Source organism: Lissotriton helveticus, chromosome 4_1 (assembly GCF_964261635.1).
Source record: "Lissotriton helveticus chromosome 4_1, aLisHel1.1, whole genome shotgun sequence".
NCBI classification, from domain to species: Eukaryota; Metazoa; Chordata; class Amphibia; order Caudata; family Salamandridae; genus Lissotriton; species Lissotriton helveticus.
The window spans coordinates 20,567,386-20,586,575 of NC_136063.1; the positions used below are offsets into that span (position 1 = coordinate 20,567,386).

At 47.9% G+C, this 19,190-nt stretch overlaps 1 protein-coding gene across 1 annotated transcript in view; it reads left to right on the forward strand.

Moving 5' to 3' along the window:
* LOC144828289 (phospholipase A2 inhibitor and Ly6/PLAUR domain-containing protein-like) overlaps positions 1–4,753 on the forward strand; it is a 44,499-nt gene extending 39,746 nt beyond the window's left edge. The window contains exon 5 of the mRNA XM_078686369.1: positions 3,562–4,753. Within this exon, the coding sequence (XP_078542495.1) occupies positions 3,562–3,686 (125 nt within the window). The 3' untranslated portion in view covers positions 3,687–4,753. The remainder of the gene's footprint in view (positions 1–3,561) is intronic.
* The last annotated feature ends 14,437 nt before the right edge of the window (positions 4,754–19,190 follow it).

Genomic DNA, 19,190 nt, shown 5'->3' on the forward strand with positions numbered 1-19,190 from the left:
ATACTACCACAAACGGGAGCATCAGCGTCAACATTAACATCCACATCGTGGTCTTCTAGTAGGTCTCAAGTCCACAACCCGGCATCCCATGGGGATCAGGAAACGTACTGTCTGCCATAACAGGTAGAACAGACCATGCAGAGAGTATCATGCCAGAAAGGGGCACAACATCTAGATGTTTTGTAAAACCATTTCATAGTTGAAGGGAAACATTGCATGTTTCTCATTACGCTACTCGTCATGATCTGCCATGGTCAGATACTGTCGGAACATGTGAACACAAGGTGTCCCTCAAATCTGTCTGAGCTAGTTCTGCTACAGCTACATTCAGAAGAGCTCCTCTGTGGTTAGTCAGGTAGAATGCTCTTGTGGGGTTGCAGTTTCCCTGCATGTGCATTCCCATCCTCTTGTTGAGATAGGGGGTGGTGGTTACCATGGTATACAGGGCCAGGCAGTCCAGGAAATGGGCCAGTTTGCTGGAGTCAAGGAAATTTCTGGAGCGGCGATCCAAAGTAATACATTTGGTGTCCAGTTCAAGAAAGCCATATTTCATATCCCAATTTTAAGCTGCAGGCAAATGGCTAGAAACACATTCCTTTTAGTGTTGGTCTTTGATGAAAAGTCCACTGTGATATGCATCCTGTTTAATAAAATGGGTTTGGGCATGAGTAGAAAATAGGCAATCAGCAGAGGAAGCCTATTGAAGCACACAGTAGAGGAGTGAGTAGTATAAGACCACATTCAATGGCCCTCTGAATTTCCAATTGGGGCTACAGGACAGACCAGTGATGCATGGGATAAGATCCAAGAGGAACATGTGGGTGTCATTTCATTCTAGACATTCTGGTATTCCATAATAGCAGATGTTTAGGTTGGGCGACCGGTCTTCAAGGTCAACTTATAATTGGGAGATGGTTGTCCAGTTCCAGAACCTCCAGGTGCCCCAATCAGTCTTCTGTGTTGACTAGCCACCAGCAACTATGTCCACTCGGGCTTGAATAATGCTTATGCTGTCCTATATGGTTGTGACATGATCATGCAATCAGATATCTTCTGGCCTATGAAAGATAGCTGGAGGAGGTAAGTTTCTTGAGGATGATGTCTGTTTTTTTCAGTGATGTTGATGCAGAGGCTGATTTCTTATTGCCACTCCCACTACACCTTTGAAGAGTAGCTGGTGAGAGGATTTAAATGAGAGTATTGTACTAGGATCCGGGTTTAGTAACAGAAGTAAATAAGGCAAGGCTCACGTTCACAGGGATGTGAGACAGGTGAGAGAAAGCAATCACTGTCCAGTCCAGGTGGGGTTAGACAGTGTAGCTGCCCAGTAGGTCTTCACTGCAGGAAAGTGTGAATCGGCCAGGCCAAGACTAATAGTGCAGTAGCATCAATAAATAAAGGTGTATCATCTCAGGTCCTGATACTCAAGTTGATTGGCCCATAAAAAAAGGGACAGGAGGTAGACGAACAATGGACTGGGTTTAATTTCATCCGTTGACAGGTGATCCAGTCATTGGTGAGAATGTCTGAGGGCCAACAATCTCTGATAGGCATGGGGGAAAACCTATAGACCAGGGCCCATAAAAAAGGAGCTAGGAAGGTCACTCACAGCAATGACTGAAAACCATCCAGGTGCAGGGGATTCAGTCACTGCTGTGAGTGTCCAAGGTCCTATTGTCTCTGGAAGGTGTGGGGGAAACAAGTAGACTGGGGCTGAGTTAGTGTGGAGGGCCTTTTGATGAAATGCCTAAGCAAATAGTAGGGGTATTGGCTTAACTTCAACAAGGCCCATAGAAATCGTGGTTGCACCGTTGTTCTGATATTTGAGCCGCTCCATTGTGATGATAAGAATTGTGTCCCTCAAAGGTACCCCTAGCATTGAATTGTATGGGTCACTTGTGGTAGACCCTGCTGAAGCCGAAGGGGCTAGTCCAGCAGCGTGGACCTGGCAGGACAGCTGAGGTCCTCTGTGATGGGCCCTGGAGACATTAGTCCTGCCAGGTCCAATCAGCTCCAACCAGCATTTTGTGATGTAGTTGGGAGGCACAGGCAGCGGCCACAGTTGACCAGCAGGCCCGGATGGAGAGAAGGTGCATTAGTACCCTGTAGTGTATTAAGGCTTCAGGGCCACTGTGGCTGAGGAGGTTGTTGGAGCATTTGATATGGCTAAAAGCATGCACAGATGTCCGCAAGGCATGTTCCCACTGGGGGAGTGAGCAGGAATGGCTAGGTGTAGAAGGAGGGACCATGTTGTTCTCCGAGTCATGCGCAGCCACACAGAGTGTGGCAATCTATGACTGTAGAACTATTCAGCCCCACCTACTCAATAGAAATCTAGAGACATGCTTTTCATATTATTTGTTGTCCTTCCTGTTGGGGAAAGAGATGATAAGATAAAAAAGTAGATGGAACACTATAAGATTCTTTCTGTCCCTGCAATTCCAACTTTTCTGCTGTGAATAAATGTTCATCATACAGTACATCCCAAGGGAATACACCACACAAAATCAATACTTTTCCAAATAATGGGACGCTATAGTACAAAGTATGTGGCAGGTGATCAGGATGGGGATAATACAGCTTTCCTAACACCAATGGTCCACTCTTGTGGGCACAGAGAGCTACTTACCAACAATGGCCGGTTCTGTATTTCACCACTGGACACAGACTCAATGGACAGCCAGCAGCAAAACCAAGAACATAACCAATACCTACATAGTCATTGTTTGTGTGTCTCAGCTATTTTGGAGGACAAGTTCTCCCAGGTGATTCCATACATGTAGGGCAGGCTGTGCAACTTCTCTAGGGTGCAACGTTCAGCCTGTCTCTAAAAAATGTTCATGTTGGAGCCACAGGGACAACAGGAATGTGTTGTTCTTGCTATGCCCCCCGCAGAAAGAAAGATTGTTCACATTTATTCACACTTTGCAACACTGGTAGCCTAGAGGATAACAGTATGATGAACCAGAAGGATGGATCTTTTTGAGAACGCACACTAATAGGTTAATCACCAAGGTTAGGTAGCATAAAAAGATATACAAATAAAATAGTTGTATTATTTAGTTAGGACTGAGGTACACATCATTATAACATTTGCAGAAAAAACAAGTGAGCATTCTTGGGTTTTTGGAAATCAGTTGAATTAAAATGTAACATGTCCAATATTTAGTGTAAAAGAAAAAAGTAAACAAAGATTTCAAAAACAGTTATATAAATTCAATTATTCATCGATAATCTCTGTAAAATAATGTGGGCGATTCATATTTATTGTTGGGAATGTACAGTTGAAATTAATACTTATCAGTCTGGCCGACTGTGTACTTGTTCCATGCGGTGCTCTTGATTCCCACCATATGGACAATTATGAACCTTTTGTGACAGTCACAATTCAGCCTGGAAACCAAGATCCTGGAACAACTATCATTGTGTGTATGTGAGTGACCTATCTGAGATCTTAGGTACTTTAGGCCAGGATGGGCATGATTTCTTTCCTAGATGGAGAACATATTTATGTAGCAGCATTGATAACGACTGAATATTGTCTGTGCGCTTTTTTCACAGGTTACACTTTGACACCATTTAGCCTGAAAGGATGTGCTACTCCAGATTACTGTGAAATATTTGACCAAGTGGCGACCCAACTCTATGGTGATGAATTACTGTGTGAACCTGCCAAGAAGCTGTGAGGCCATTATTCACACCTCTGATGCAGTCTCACCCCGGCTTAGTAATAGTCAGTAGAAACATTCCCGAAGCTCTGCCAGTACCTGCCATGAAGAGGAACAATGTGAGAATGAAGCAGAAGAACTCATGTCAGCCTCCCTGGGACACCGAATACTAGGAAGCAATGTGTGTAGTACTGTTTATGCTGCCATGTTGTTTATGTACCACCGGCCTCTATATTCGGCCATATATACTGCCCGGGCACCTAAGAAGGAATACTCTCCTTGGTGCATTGAGAGACTGAAGCCCAGGCACTGCAACCACCCAAGGGAATGGCTTGGGATCAGAAAAGATGCTCCTTCTGATAGGATACTAATGCTAGCTTAATTTGTAACCTTGAAGGAAACTGATTTCAACTGTTCTCTCTCCATTTGAAATAACATCACCTGAATTATGATGGTATTGTCTATGCATATCCTGCCAATAAATATAAATGCAGATTACATATCAACTTCCTGTGTTCATGTGTGATACACAAAGAGTACAACCTACTGCTGCGTGCTCAAAGTCTGGTTGATTTCTGAATTTCTGACTCCTTCAGTTGTATAACTTCCTTTTCACCAGTAAGCACAGCTCAATTATAAGCGAATCTGTACCAGAACCAGATAGAAAAGGTTTACCCTCACTTCTGCGAAGCAGCTGGAAGTTTCGGATCAAGATATTGATAATTATCCATTGTGGTTTTTCCTTGAGTTCATCCTTCTTCTTCTTCTCCACGTTGAAGGCCATCAGTGACCACTCTCAGGAGCCTCCCAACTATCTAACCAACTTCTGTCAGTGCGACCTTACTATGTGCTCCTGGACATTCCTGCTGTGTTCCTCTTTCTTAACCTTGGAGGTGACCACCTCTTCGAATATCAGATCATAGAAAAGATCTACCGCAGAGTTATGAGTTTCTGTCCTCGATTTTAATCCACTCTGTAATCCTGGAATTGATCTGCTTTGTGTTGTAGCAAAACCCATACCATAAAACGTACACACCTGCTTTGTTCTTTACATTGAATATATTAATACACTTTAGTTGACACTGCTGCATCTACTGTGGGTCCGTCTTTTTATGGATACCTATTGGTTGAGTTTTCATTAAGAGAAGTGGTGTAAAAGGAGTAATGGTAAATAAACAGCTATAAAGAAGAGTTTATGTTGAAGACAGGATGAAATATCAATGCTATTAATGCTATGCCCATAATGGAATGAAGACCTGAGTCTTATATGACACTGCTGATGGACCCCTCATTGACATCGAACCCTAACGGATGCCATGAATGCCATCACTGTGAAGTCTAATGGGGGATGGGTTGCAACAAAGTGAAGTACAAGACTGTCTCTCAAGTAAATGGTGGACATTATGTTTGCCATGAACTTGAATCAATGAAAGTCTAAGAAATCCTTGGAGTTTGCAGCAAGTGAGTCCCAGTTTGGAATTCTGGGTCTGACGTTAGCTAATTAAGCCTTAACATTTTGATGTTAGTCCCCTAATTAGGTCTTTAAAACATATCTTAAATTTCCTCATCATGTTTTAGGATAAAATAGGAATTTACTAGGTCTGAGGGTGAACCACATGTCTAATGACAATGGTCTCATATATATTTGGTCAGGAGCCTCCCTTAGGTTTCAGAAACTTCAAATAACAGAAAGGTGGGAAAATAATAGCAAATATATGTGGCAACTGCCCCTGGAAGGAATTCAAAAATGACCTCTAGCTGACCTTTGATACTGTTGATGAACTTTTCTTCGCACATTGGCAGTTGCATAAAAGAAATCCACATGTCCTTCCTACCCACTATGAATCAATGCATTTAAATGTCCTCACTTTCATATATGGAGCACTCCTAGGGCTACATTAACACACATTGGTGTTTATTCTGATCTCTGTGGGGGCAAGATGGCCGCCGAGACGCTGTAAAGGAGAGTCACGCCTGACTCTCCTCCTGATGGTGGTGTATATGGTGCATCTGGTGCTCAATCCCTGGCTTTTCTTCAGACGGTTTCCCCCACAGTTGATGCTCTAAATGGGATACTCAATCACCGTTGGATTATTACTGGATTGGACTGATATAATGGGGGGAAAAAAATAAGGCGATACTGAGGTAAATCCAGAGAAATAGATAAGAGAACAGTCCGCTGCTGGAGGCGATGTTCGGAGTGTTCACTCTTTGGCCTGAACGAGCAGAATATATAACTCAGCTAAAGGAAAGGACCCTTTTCAAGGGCATCTACTTCCTTGCAACGCGTGCGGTGTGGTCTGGGCAGATCGATTGGAAGGAGCTATTGAGAGTAATGGCTCCTAAACTCCTGCAGTCACCCAAGAAAACCCGTGATTTTCAAGATAGATGGGGCAATGATGACGAGGAAGCGCCCACAGATGGCTCTGGAGCCCCAGCTTCCAACCTGAGAGGTAAAGCGAGATCAAAGGCGCAACAGAGACGAGAGGCCGCAAAGGAGAGCAAAATGCGGAAGATCCGAGAAAAAGAAATGGAGAAGAAAAAGATGACGGCTCCATTAAAAAAAAGCAGAGGTGCAGGCTCTCGCTGGCGAGGTGGTAGGGAGAGAGACTCCGCTCCGACAAACCACGATTGTGGAAACATTCTCACCCTTACCGAGTGCCCAACCTGCTCTGCATCGGATGTTCGTGGTTCCGTCGTTGGCGTCCTTGTGTGGCTTAATTGGAGAAAAACAACTTGTCAGCCTCGTTGGAGCAACTGAGGGAGTGACCTGCTTGGTGGAACCCATCAGCTGCAGTGAAGTTACAGAGCCCTCGAGATCACCAGAGCTTTCTACGGACCTGGTAGGGGGCTGGGCTGAGCAATCAAAGGCGGAAGAAACTGCAAAAGAAACTGCAGTTAAAGAGACAGAGACAGTCATTGAACTAGCTAATGCTCGCGCTGATGCAGACGTGGCCGATAAGATTGGGCATATTGTTGCAACATCAACATCAGAGCTGACTCCAGGAAAAGCAGATAAAGAGGCAGCCCTTGACCCAGTGAAATTAGGGGCTAAGAAATCTGCAAACGCAAATGCAAATGCAAATGTAACCCACAAGGCTGGCAAAAAAATACCAACTACCTCAGGATCTGTTTTGGCTTGCCCCAGTGAGGACGTTTTCTTCACTGGCAATGATGAGGCAGACGACGAGGATGAGAGTGAGAACAGTAGTTCGGATCTGGTGCCAGACTCAGATCTGGAAACGTCAGTAGGCTCCGAAGTGGGTACTGATACAGATATTGATAATGAGACAGAATCGGATAGTGTTTCAATCCCTCTGGATAGTGACACGGAGTCTATTGATTTGGAGCAAGAGACAGTCCAAAAAGTTCCAAAGGTGATGCAAAAGACCGCTCCCATAGAGATGAACAAGCCAGTACTGAAAAGCAGAACCAAGTGCAAGAGTAAAGCTAAAAATAACTCTAGACAAAAGAACTTGGCCAGAGCATCTCGCGGGGTTCCGGCGAAAATCAGTTGCAAAGAAACTTGAGTGGGACAATACACTGGAAAGCCATGCACTGTCTACGGGGGGACCCAACAATATGAATATGGGTATTCTAGATGTAAATTCTCAGGGGGCTGAGGGGAGTGCCTCAAACTTTGAAGTCCTACTTTCTACCCTAAAGCAAATACAGGGTGAGGCTCGGGCTGAGAGTCAAAGGGCAAACAGAAGAGCCAGGCATGCAAATAAAAAAATTCAAACTTCTTTGCATAAAATCAATAAAATGTACGAAGAAGTGGTTGGGAGAGTATCTGAGGTGGAGGACAGAACGGGAAAATTGGAGGACGATTTTGTGAAATTGCAGGACACTAAGAGAGATCAGGATAAGACTACAGCGGATATGCTCTGGAAATTGGAGGATTTCGAAAACAGACAGAGGCGCAATAACGTTAGACTACTTGGGGTACAGGAAGGAAAGGAGGGGGGATGTACGGGGATTTGTCGTCGAGTTATTAAAAGGTGCTTTTCCGGAGATGGCTTCATTGTCGTAATTTGGCAGCACCTGAGTTAGCGTTTAGCTCAGCTACACGACCTTTTCTGTTAACTTGACTTAAGCGTACGGGGGCCATTTTGTATTTTGTGGCTTCCATTTTGTACGAACATGCGGCCTCGTGGTAGAGTGCCCTTTTGTCCTTCCTTCATGCCAATGAACCTTGACTTTGCCCAGCAACAGGCTATTTTTAGCGATGGTCAGTTTCACGCATGCGCACACACGATCTCTGGACTAAGAGAGTGGTCACTCTTTAGGAATGTTCCCCTAACTGACCAGTGGTATTAAGCACCTCCCACATGCTGGCTGTGCGCCAAAAATGTCCTTATATGTACCTAAAACTGTTCAAATGTGTACCGCCTACCTTTTTATTACCTTTAAACTGTATAAAAGAGGTCGCGCACCGATGTTCGGTGTGATACTTCTTGCATTACCGAAGGGTGCTGTAGGGAATGTACCACCACCCCATGGGGTCCTAATAAACTTGTCTCTTTGTATTTCCAGTTTCCGTGCCAATTTCTGTCTATGGTGTTTGAGTGTTTTTGCAGAGTATGTAGGCCTGACAGAACCCGATACCTCAATTGGCGACCACGAAGGGACTCATCGACGACTCGGATGCCCGAAGGAGAGGTCACGACGAAGTATTGGAAACTCGCTATGGACGCGTACGCTGCCACCGAGTGACCCGAGTCTCTGCACCCACGGTGTTTTTCCCTTCCTTCTGATCTGACCTTCCAGGTGGCGCCGGTCTTCGACTGAGATCCTGATCGGTTGGTTTGTCGTGTAGTGCCCGTTTTGGCTGATTTGGCTACGGAACTTGGCAGTTGGAAATCTGGACACTTTTGAAGATATTTAGTAAGCTTATGTTTGGTAAGGTAGTCTATTGACACTTGCTGTGGCTTTTGTGAATTTGAATTTGAATTTGAATTTGTATGAGTTAGCTAACGTTTGGACCTATGATTTGAATTATATGTGGAGTGCACCTCACATAGGCAGGCATGTAGGGATATTTCTCTGATTTTGAATTTGTTTGAACGGCACATCGTGCGTAAGTACCTTTTTAAGTGCCATTTGTTGTAATATCACGTTCCTGTGATATTTTGAACATGCCTGTTCTCAGCACACTCCGAGGAATGTGCTGTTTTGGAAATGGTACCAGTTATCGATTAAATGAATCTCAGCCGGCTCCCCCAGAGGGGACTCCTAACCGTGAAATGTACATTAAATTTGGCCTTCCTCCCATAATGTATAGCACGTTATGGCACAAATATACAAAATCTGATCGTGAATTGCAATGGCCACTACATGGGTCATTCGACTTGCGAAAAGTCTAGTATGTGGAGCAGTGTTTGTTCTAGCGCAGGTCTAGACAGGACATGTTTGATTGTGTGCGTATGTGGGAGAAAGCGGTGCGTGAACGAATGAAGCGTGAAGAAGCCTTGGCAGACAAAGAGCAGCGCAAGGCTGCTCGGGATAACGCTTTGCAGCTACAGGAGAAGGAATTGCAGGAACAGAAAGAAAAAGAGAGTCGAGAGCGTAATTTACAAGTTAATGGTCAGTTTCCTCTTCGGCGTCCTCTCTATCCTGTCCTTACTAATGAATTAGATGATTTTTCATTGTTAGATCGTTGCCCGCCTCCGTATGTTCAGCCTACGGCTCCGGATGTGGAATCGGACGAGGATAATCAGGACAAACAACGTACCAGGTTGCATGCCGAGCGTATGACGGAATTGCGTCCGGTTGCCCGTAAACTTAATGTTAATTCTATAACTGTTTCAGAGGTTGATGATTTTATGAGTAAGACAAGGAACGATTGTATTTTTTAGATCATTTTGCAGGCGAAGTTGTTGAGCGGTTTAGAAAACAATCTCCTGAGTTTGAACCTAAGGATATATCAGTTGGTCGTGAGAATTTCCGTAAAGGTGTTTTGCTCTTTCAGATGCGGAGAAATTTTTCCGACGGTTGATTTGGTTATGGGATGAGGCGACACGATTGCGAGCGGTGAAAAAGGCATCGAACCCACCAGCGTCTGAATCGACGGAAACTTCTCAAGTGTGCCCTATCTATGGATCAGATAAGAGTGTTGCGATTAATGTTTTGCCTATGCGGGAAGCCGCACCTTTGTATGTCCCTCCCAAAGGGGACGGTACGGATGATGATAAGATGTCTAAAGATTCAAAGGGCTATTTTGTGTATAATTGGGTTTAAACGCCATGGAATAGAGCAGATGTTATGGCACTTAAGAATGCTTTGCCTGACCCCCGTAAAAATCCAGCAGCTTTCTATGAAGGTGTGGAGGGCGCTATTTTTTCATGTATTATGACGTTAGTCGCTATTGATCTTTTCTTTGGGTTGATATTGCCTCCTGATATGTGGAGGGCGATTCGTAAGTTTGACGATCGTACGATATTAGGTGCAGATTGGAAGGAGATAGTGAGAGCTGACCTAGATAGGGAACCTGCATGTAAGCCGTGCCAGTTAATTTTAGAATTACCGACGGCTATCTTGAATAAATTAAAAACGCTTGTCGCCCCTAAGAAGATAGATTGGACAGTATTGGCATCTTGTAAACAGAAGCTAGATGAATCAGTTTCTGACTTCTTTTCACGTTTCGAGGAAGCATTCCATGATTACAGTGGTCAATCATTAACAGAGGACACGGGCAGGCATTTGTTTGTAGACAAGTATGTGGCTAATCGCCTACCGGAGATTGCAAAACCATTAAAGGCTAGTGAAAGTTCATGGACCACTGCAACGCCCGCTTCTTTATTAACCATGGCTCAGTATTATGAACGACAGGAATTAGAGGCAAAAGAAAGTAGTGATAAGAAAGTGAAAGACTTAAAGACGAAGGTGATGTTGGCACAAGTTCATGCTACGCAATCGAGAGGGAATGATAGGGGTAGACGGGTATCGTACGTTATGTCTCCCCCTCGTTCCGACATTTCTGAGGATCAGTGTGCATACTGTAAACAGTTTGGACATTGGGTTGCAGATTGTCCGGTACTTCGTGAACAGCGTAGTCAGAGGGGTCGAGGAAGTGGAAGGTCACGAAATAGTTATTCAGGACCGAGAGGTGGAGCGAATGACCGTGGTAGGTTTGAAGAGAGGGGTCGTGGTCAGGTTGAACATAATACTTTTGATCGACGGAATCAATATCAGGTAGCTGAAGGAGAACATATTGAGTCACAGGATAATAGACATGCATAGGATTGCGTAGGATGGGGTGTGGAATCGGTTGAGGTACCAGTCAATCAGAGGGGTCCATATATATCAGCACATGTTTTGGGTTCTACTGATCAGTTTCTGGTTGACACAGGAGCTACTCGTAGCACTATGTCCAAACACTTGGTTCCAAGGGCTCCCCTGTCTGGCGAAACAATTACAGCAATAGGGTTCGATGGAACACCTTCTCTAAGCCCATTGTCTCAACCTCTTACATTTCATGTTGACAAATTCACTGCCCCATGTCCGTTTCTATTGTCCCCAAATAATACACCAGATAATATTATGGGACTTGATATGCTAAAGCATTTTCGTGCAACAATACGCTGTGCCCCTGAAGGGGTGCGGGTTATTTTGAATGGAAACTACCCAGAAATTGAGAGATTGTGCCTCATGCAAGAGTCCGATGCATTACCTTCCCTTCCAAGCACGTTATGGGCCACTTCTGATACTGATGTGGGTCAAATGATTATTCCCCCTGTGCACATTACTGTAAAGGAGGGAGCGGTTTTACCTCGTGTTCATCAGTACAAGATCTCTAGAGAAGGCGAACTGGCTTTGACACATATTGTGAATGACTTGATAACGGCAGGGGTGGTGGAGGAAGTTCCCTACAATGTTTGCAACAGTCCAATTTTGCCTCAAGGTTACACAGAAAGTCCTAGCATTTACAGCCAGGCTTTGAAAAGACAGCTTGATTCTTTTGATTTGCAGTCTGGGGTGGCGCTTATCCAATATGTTTACGACATTTTACTTGCGGCAGACACACAGGAGCAATGCGAGGAGAGTACGCTCTCCGTGCTTTCTTTTCTTGCTGAACATAATCATAAGGTTTCACGGAAGAAGCTGCAATACTGTAGACCAAAGGTGACATATATTGGTCATCTTTTGTCTAAGGAGGGACGTGCATTAACATCAGACCGAATCCAAGCAATTTTAGACACACCAGTCCCTTGCACACAGAAGCATGTTCGTGCTTTCATAGGTTTGACGTCCTTTTGCAGGCAATGGATATTAGGATTTTCATACATTGTAAAACCTTTGTTAGCATTGCTGTCCAAAACTGCACCAACCTCCCTTGAATGGACGGATGAATGTCATAATGCCTTTGAACAATTGAGACAAGCTCTTTGTTCTGCACCAGTGTTAGGTACACCAGATTATACAAAACTCTTTACACTGTATGTACACGAAAAGGATGGGTGCGCATTGTCAGTTTTAGTACAATTGCACGGAGACAAACAGAGACCCTGTGCATATTTTTCAGCGGTACTCGATCCTGTGGCTCGAGGATTGCCTGGATGCCTTCGAGCAGTTGCAGCAACAGCAGTAGCTATACGGCAGAGTGAGGGAATAGTTTTATCGCATAAATTGTTGGTGTTAGTTCCCCATGCAGTAGATGCGCTATTGAACCAAACGAAAACGCAGCATCTAACCAGTGCCCGTTTAACAGGATACGAGTTAACACTGCTGGTGCCACACATTACATTGAAGAGGTGCGCCACTTTGAACCCCGCCACTTTATTGCCATATCCTGTTACTGAGACCCAGGAAGAAGAACAACATGATTGTGTTTTTCTGACTGATGAACAAACAAAGGGTTGTGTTGATTTACAGGACACGCCACTTCCAGATGTAGATGGGGAATTGTGGGTTGATGGGTCATGTGTGAGATTACCAGATGGAACGGCCTCCGCGGCCTATGCGATCACGACACTTAAGACGGTGGTAGAAACAGCACGGATACTGCAGAAATTGGCTCAAGCAGCTGAATTGATAGCCTTAATGAAAGCATGTGAGCTAAGTGCTGGATTATGTGTGAATATCTACACCGATAGTCGTTATGCCTTTGGAGTAGCGCACGATTTTGGCCTACTCTGGAGGGAACGAGGGTTTATGACTTCACACGGAACACACATTATGTACGGAGAGTTGGTATGTGATCCCCTGAATGCACTATTATGCCCAAGGAAGGTGGCGATAATAAAATGTAGTGCACATAAAAAGGTGACAGACAAAATAGGGCAAGGAAACGCTTTTGCAGACCGCATAGCGAGAGAGACTGCCATGTTGCAAAATGACTCTCCTATGTATGTGGTGGGATCGCAAGCCGAGCGATGGCATGATGCTAGAGAGGAAGTTTTAGACATACAGAAATCAGCGTCTGAAGCGGAGCTTGCAGCATGGGCAATAGAGGGAGTGTTGGATGATGAGGGTTGCTGGAGAAGCAAAGACATGAAGAGATGGAAATTACCTGCTGCTTACTTGCAGGCAATGGTTCAAATGACGCATGGGCTGGCACATATTGGAGCTCATGCGATTACTAAATTGCTTACACGAGTTTGGGAGCATCCTGAGATTACCAGCACGGCTAGGAGAATAGTACAGACCTGTCTGATATGCCTACAGTACAATCCTGCTAAAGGGACCTCTACTCCTAAAGGAGGGTTCGTTCCACCTACTGCACCATTCGAAGTACAGCAAATGGATTACATCCAGCTAGAGCGCTGTAATAACCTCAAGTATGTCCTGGTGGTGGTGTGTGCTTTCAGTAAATGGGTTGAAGCCTACCCCACGAAGGATAATACAGCATTAACAACAGCTAAGGTGTTACTGAAAGAGTACTTCCCACGTTATGGTGTTTGTAAATTTTTGTGGAATGATAATGGCCCTCATTTCGTTGGGAAAATAGTGGAGCATGTCCTGAAAGGATAGGGAATAAGACAAAAGTTCCACGCTGTATTCCACCCGCAGTCAGCAGGGCTAGTAGAAAGGTATAATGCGACTCTGAAGCTGAAGCTAGCAAAGATCGTGGTATCCACCTCTTTGAAATGGCCGGACGCTTTGCCATTGGCATTATTGTCTATTAGATCAGTACCACACTCTCGGACTGGCCTCACACCCTATGAGGTGGTGTTTGGAAGGCCCATGAATATCTGGGGAGTTACAAAGCCTTGTTTGATACATGATGTGCCTTGTATAATGATGAACGATTATTTGGCACGATTAACAAATGATTTATCTTCTATTCATCAACAGGTTCGAGAAGCGCTCCCCGACAATTCCATTGCAGAGGCTCACAATCTTCATCCTGGCGACTTCGTGATGATCAGGGTGTTTGAGAGATCCAGCAGCTTGGAGCCGAGGTGGCGTGGCCCTGAGCAAGTGCTGCTGGCAACGCGAACGGCTGTGCGTGTCACGAATAAGAAGTGGTGGATACATTCGACGCACTGCTGACGTGTCTCTCCGGACCTGGTGAACCCTACTGTGCTGTCCGACTACAGAGACATCTTGGACGCGGAGAAGAGCCCAGCTGTTACGCCTCACGAGTCAGAGGGAGCCTTCCCAGACCACACCGATTCTGGTGGAGTGAAGTACAATCCACGGCCAAGGAAATACATTTTTTTGTATTTTTCTTGACTGGTTGGTAACCGTTCCGAGGTTTGTGAAACGGAAGCCGGGAATATCAAGGGGGGGGATCAGTTCTGTCCAGTGTAGCGACACCCGTCTTCAATCTCGGAGAAAAACTCAACGGCAGCCTCGGTTCTCAGCACCATATTTTTATTTTTTAGTTTGTTTCTTGAGACTTCTGTTCATTGTACCATGGCACCTATGACATTGAGAAACAGAAGAATTCTGGGTGCGGTTCTTTTTGTTGCAACAATAGTGGTAATAGCAGTAATAGCTTGGACTATAGAAAGACTATTTTCTGCACGGGACTATTTACTGCCTACCACTCCGATTCCATCTGAACATTTTCATTTTACTTTGCCCTATTACGAAGAAAGACATAGACAGACTTATTTGAATAATAGTTTCATTCAGATATTACATCACACGCATAATATGACCAACACGTCCAACTGTTGGGTATGTGGGATGTTACCTGGGCATCAGAAGAAGGGAGGAACCCCACTTATTCCTCTTCCTTTTTCTCATAATGGGTCATGCAATGCTTGGTACACTCTTCTCTTTACTTTGAGATGGCCAACAAAAGGTGGACTACTTTTTCGACTGAACAAGGTCTGCTATAATGATCGAGATGGCTATCCACAAGCAGAAGGAACTAAGTTCGAGTGGGAAGAATATTGACCGGACAATGTATCTGCACCTCGCATCTTCACTAATCAGAGACTTACAAATATGTCTAGTTTACACGTAATTACTGTCATTGATACGAAAGCAGATCTCTGTATTAGGAATAAGGGAACAATTCCGGTGGGGAGAAGTGAATGCAATATTACTCTTGCTTTTGATACTCCCAATGGTATTTCATTTGTGGCCTCACGAAACACTTATTTTATCTGTGGTAATAAAGGTTATCATCGTCTTCCTCTTGGATGGTTAGGTACATGTTACATATCCTTTGTATTAACCCCTGTGTTTATTGCTCCTCCTATGTACCATAATGATTTTGTATTATATCATGATTTTATTTTGAATAGAGTTAAGAGGACATTGGACATTGATGGTGTTGATCAAACTGACACCTCCCTACAACAATAGGTGGATTTTAATTTAGGGTTATTTTCATTTGTGGGCGCCGCTCTAAACAGCAGGAAAATTAGGCGGCTAACACGTGTTGTGGAGGCAGTTGCTAATGAAACTCAATCAATCAATCCATCAGAGCATTTGTATAGCGCACTACTCACCCGGAGGGTCTCAAGGCACTGGGGGGAGGGGGTCCGCTACTGCTCGAACAGCCAGGTCTTGAGCTGCTTCCTGAAGGCGAGGTGGTCCTGGGTGAGGCGGAGGTGGGTCGGAAGGGAGTTCCAAGTCTTGGCGGCCAGGTAGGAGAAGGACCTTCCTCCTGTGGTGGCTCTTCGGATGCGGGGGACGGCGGCGAGGGCGTGGCTGGTCGATCGAAGCTTGCGTTTGGGAGCGTAGAAGTTGAGACGGCTGTTGAGGTCTCCTGGTCCTTGGTTGTGTAGGGCTTTGTGTGCGTGGGTGAGGAGCCGGAAGGTGATTCTCTTGTTGACCGGGAGCCAGTGCAGGTCTCTCAGGTGTCCGGAGATGTGGCTGCGGCGGGGGATGTCCAGGATGAGTCGTGCTGAGGTGTTCTGGATCCGCTGGAGTCTCTTCTGGAGTTTGGCGGTCGTTCCGGCGTAGAGGGAGTTGCCGTAGTCCAGACGGCTGGTGACGAGGGCCTGGGTGACCATCTTCCTGGTCTCGGTGGGGATCCAGCGGAAGATCTTGCGTAGCATGCACAGGATGTTGAAGCACGACGAGGAGACGGCGTTGACTTGTCTGGTCATGGGGAGGGAGGAGTCCAGGATGAAGCCCAGGTTGCGTGCGTGGTCAGTTAGTTTGGGTGCGCTGCCCAGGGCGGGGGGCCACCAGGAGTCGTCCCAGGCGGAGGGTGAGGATCCCAGGATGAGGACTTCCGTCTTGTCCGAGTTCAGTTTCAGGCAGCTGTTAGACATCCATTTGGCAACGTCTGTCATCCCTTCGTGCAGGTTGGCTCTGGCGGTGGCGGGGTCGTTAGTGAGGGAGAGGATCAGCTGGGTGTCGTCGGCATAGGAGATGATGTTCAGATTATGCTGGCGTGCGATAGCTGCGAGGGGGCTCATGTAGACGTTGAAGAGTGTTGGGCTGAGCGAGGAGCCTTGAGGAACGCCGCAGATGACTTCGGTGGCCTCCGATCTGAACGGGGGAGGCGGACTCTCTGTGTCCTTCCGGCGAGGAAGGAGGTGATCCACTCCAGTGCCTTCTCCTGGATTCCGATGTTGCTGAGGCGCTGTACTAGGGTACGGTGGCAGACAGTGTCGAAGGCCGCGGAGAGGTCCAGGAGGATGAGGGCCGCTGTTTCTCCATTGTCGAGCAGGGCTCGGATGTCATCTGTAGCTGCGATCAGGGCGGTCTCGGTGCTGTGGTTGGCCCGGAAGCCAGACTGCGAGAGGTCGAGGGAGCCGTTCGTCTCGAGGAAGGCGGCCAGTTGCTTGTTGATGGTCTTCTCGATGACTTTGGCCGGGAACGGGAGCAGCGAGATGGGGCGGTAGTTCTTGAGGTCGGTAGGGTCTGCTGATGGTTTCTTGAGTAGAGCGCTGAGTTCGGCGTGCTTCCAGCTCTCCGGGAAGGTGGCGATGTCGAAGGAGGTGTTGATGATGTCCCGCAGGTGGGGTGCGATGACAGCGTCGGCCTTGTTGAAGACGTGGTGAGGGCAGGGTCTGTCGGAGATCCGGAGTGGATGGAGTTCATCGTGCGGATGGTGTCTTCGGTGCTGATCGGGGTCCAGGCGCGGAGGGTGGTGGAGGGGGGCGGTGGTTCGGTCGTGGCGTGCGTCGGTTGAGTGCTGAAGCTGTTGTGTATGTCTGCGATCTTGTTGTGGAAGTAGGAGGCGAGGGAGTTGCAGAGGTCTTGCGAAGGGGTGATGTCGTTGTTTCCGGCGTTGGGGTTGGAGAGCTCTTTCACGATGTTGAAGAGTTCCTTGCTGTTGTGTGCATTGTTGTCCAGTCGTTCCTTGAATGCGGTTTTCTTGGTGGCGTGGATCAGTTGGTGGTGTTTTCGGGTGGCGAGCTTGAGGGCAGTCATGTTGTCCGGTGTTGGGTCTCTGCGCCAGGTTTTCTCGAGTGCTCTGCAGTTCTTCTTGGAGCTCTTGAGTTCGTCGTTAAACCATGGGGCTTTCTTGCTGCCGGGTCTGCTCGGCGGGGTCTTCAGCGGGGCGAGGTTGTCTGCGCAGTCGCTGATCCATTTCGTGAGGTTGGTGGCTGCTTGGCTGGGGTTCGTTGTGCTGGTGGGAGGGTTCTTGCTCAGGGAAGTAGTGAGCTGGTCTGCAGTGATCTTGTTCCAGCTTCTGCAGGGAACCTGTTGCTGGTGATGGTGGAGCGTGGTTCTTCTGAAGCTGAAGTGGACGCAGCTGTGGTCCGTCCAGTGGAGTCCCGTGGCGTGGCTGAAGGCGATGTCCTTGCTGGAAGAGAAGATCGGGTCGAGTGTGTGTCCGGCGTAGTGGGTGGGGGTGGTCACCAGTTGCTTGAGTCCGAGGTTGGCGAGGTTGTCCAGCAGGGTGGTGGTGTTGCGGTCGTTGTTGTTCTCCAGGTGGAAGTTGAGGTCCCCGAGGAGGATGAAGTCGGCGGAGGGGAGGGCGAGCGGGCTGACGAAGTCGGCGATGTCCTCGCTGAATTGTGTGCGTGGTCCCGGGGGTCTGTAGATGAGGGTGCCTCTGAGGGTGGTCTTGGGGTTGACGTGGATCTGGAAGTGCAGGTGTTCGGCGGGTGCGAGGTTGTCGTCGGTGTTGGTCGTGATGCGGATGGTGTTCCTGTGGATGATGGCGATGCCTCCTCCTGCCTGGTTGACGCGGTCCCTCCGGATGATCTTGTAGCCGTCCGGGATGGCGATGGCGATGTCGGGCGCTGAGGAGGCGTTCATCCAGGTTTCCGTTAGGAAGGCGACGTCCGGTGATGTAGCATCGAGGAGGTTCCAGAGTTCCACGGCGTGTCTGTGGACGGAGCGGGTGTTAAGCAGGATGCACTTCAGGTGGGTGCTGCTGGAGTTCGGCTTGGTGGGTGCTGGTGTGGCGTGGGTCCGGTTGCAGGTGAAGTTGCAGGAGTGGCAGCTGAAGGGTCCGTGGGTGCGTCTCGGTGTGGCTCGGCAGCAGCCCGGGGTTCGGCCGGTGTTGAGTGCGTTGAGTTCGGTGGCGTCGTAGGTCCGTCGGGTCGGCTTCCGGCGGTGGGGGCCAGGGGTCCTGGCACTGGGCGCGGTCCAGGCGCGGACGGGCGCAGACGGGCTTACCTTTGGCGCACCTTCGGCGCTCAATCGGTGCTCCCACTGCGCGCGTCCGCTGCGCGGTCGCTCCGGGGGCGTCATAAGAAGGGGGGCGGGAGGGCGGATCTGCTGGTCTGGGCGATCGGCTGGGCCAATGGGCCGGTGGTGGGCGGGGCCGCAGGGGGCCAGCGGCGGGAAAAAGTGGCGAGCGGCGAGCGGGCGGCTGAGCTGAGGCTGGGCCGCTCAGGGGTGCTGGGGGGGCGACGGTGTCGGCAGGCAGGCAGGCAGGCAAGGAGGCTGGCTGGCAAGGAGGCTGGCTGGCTATCAGGTCAGCAGGCGAGGGAGCAAGGGGGTGACCCGGCCTCGAGAGGCACAGTGGTCACTCCCGCGTGCAGCCAGGTAATCCCCTTAAGAAGGGGGACGGGAGGGCGGGTCTGCTGGTCTGGGCGATCGGCTGGGCCAATGGGCCGGTGGTGGGCGGGGCCGCAGGGGGCCAGCGGCGGGAAAAAGTGGCGAGCGGCGAGCAGGCGACTCAGCTGAGGCTGGGCCGCTCGGGGGTGCTGG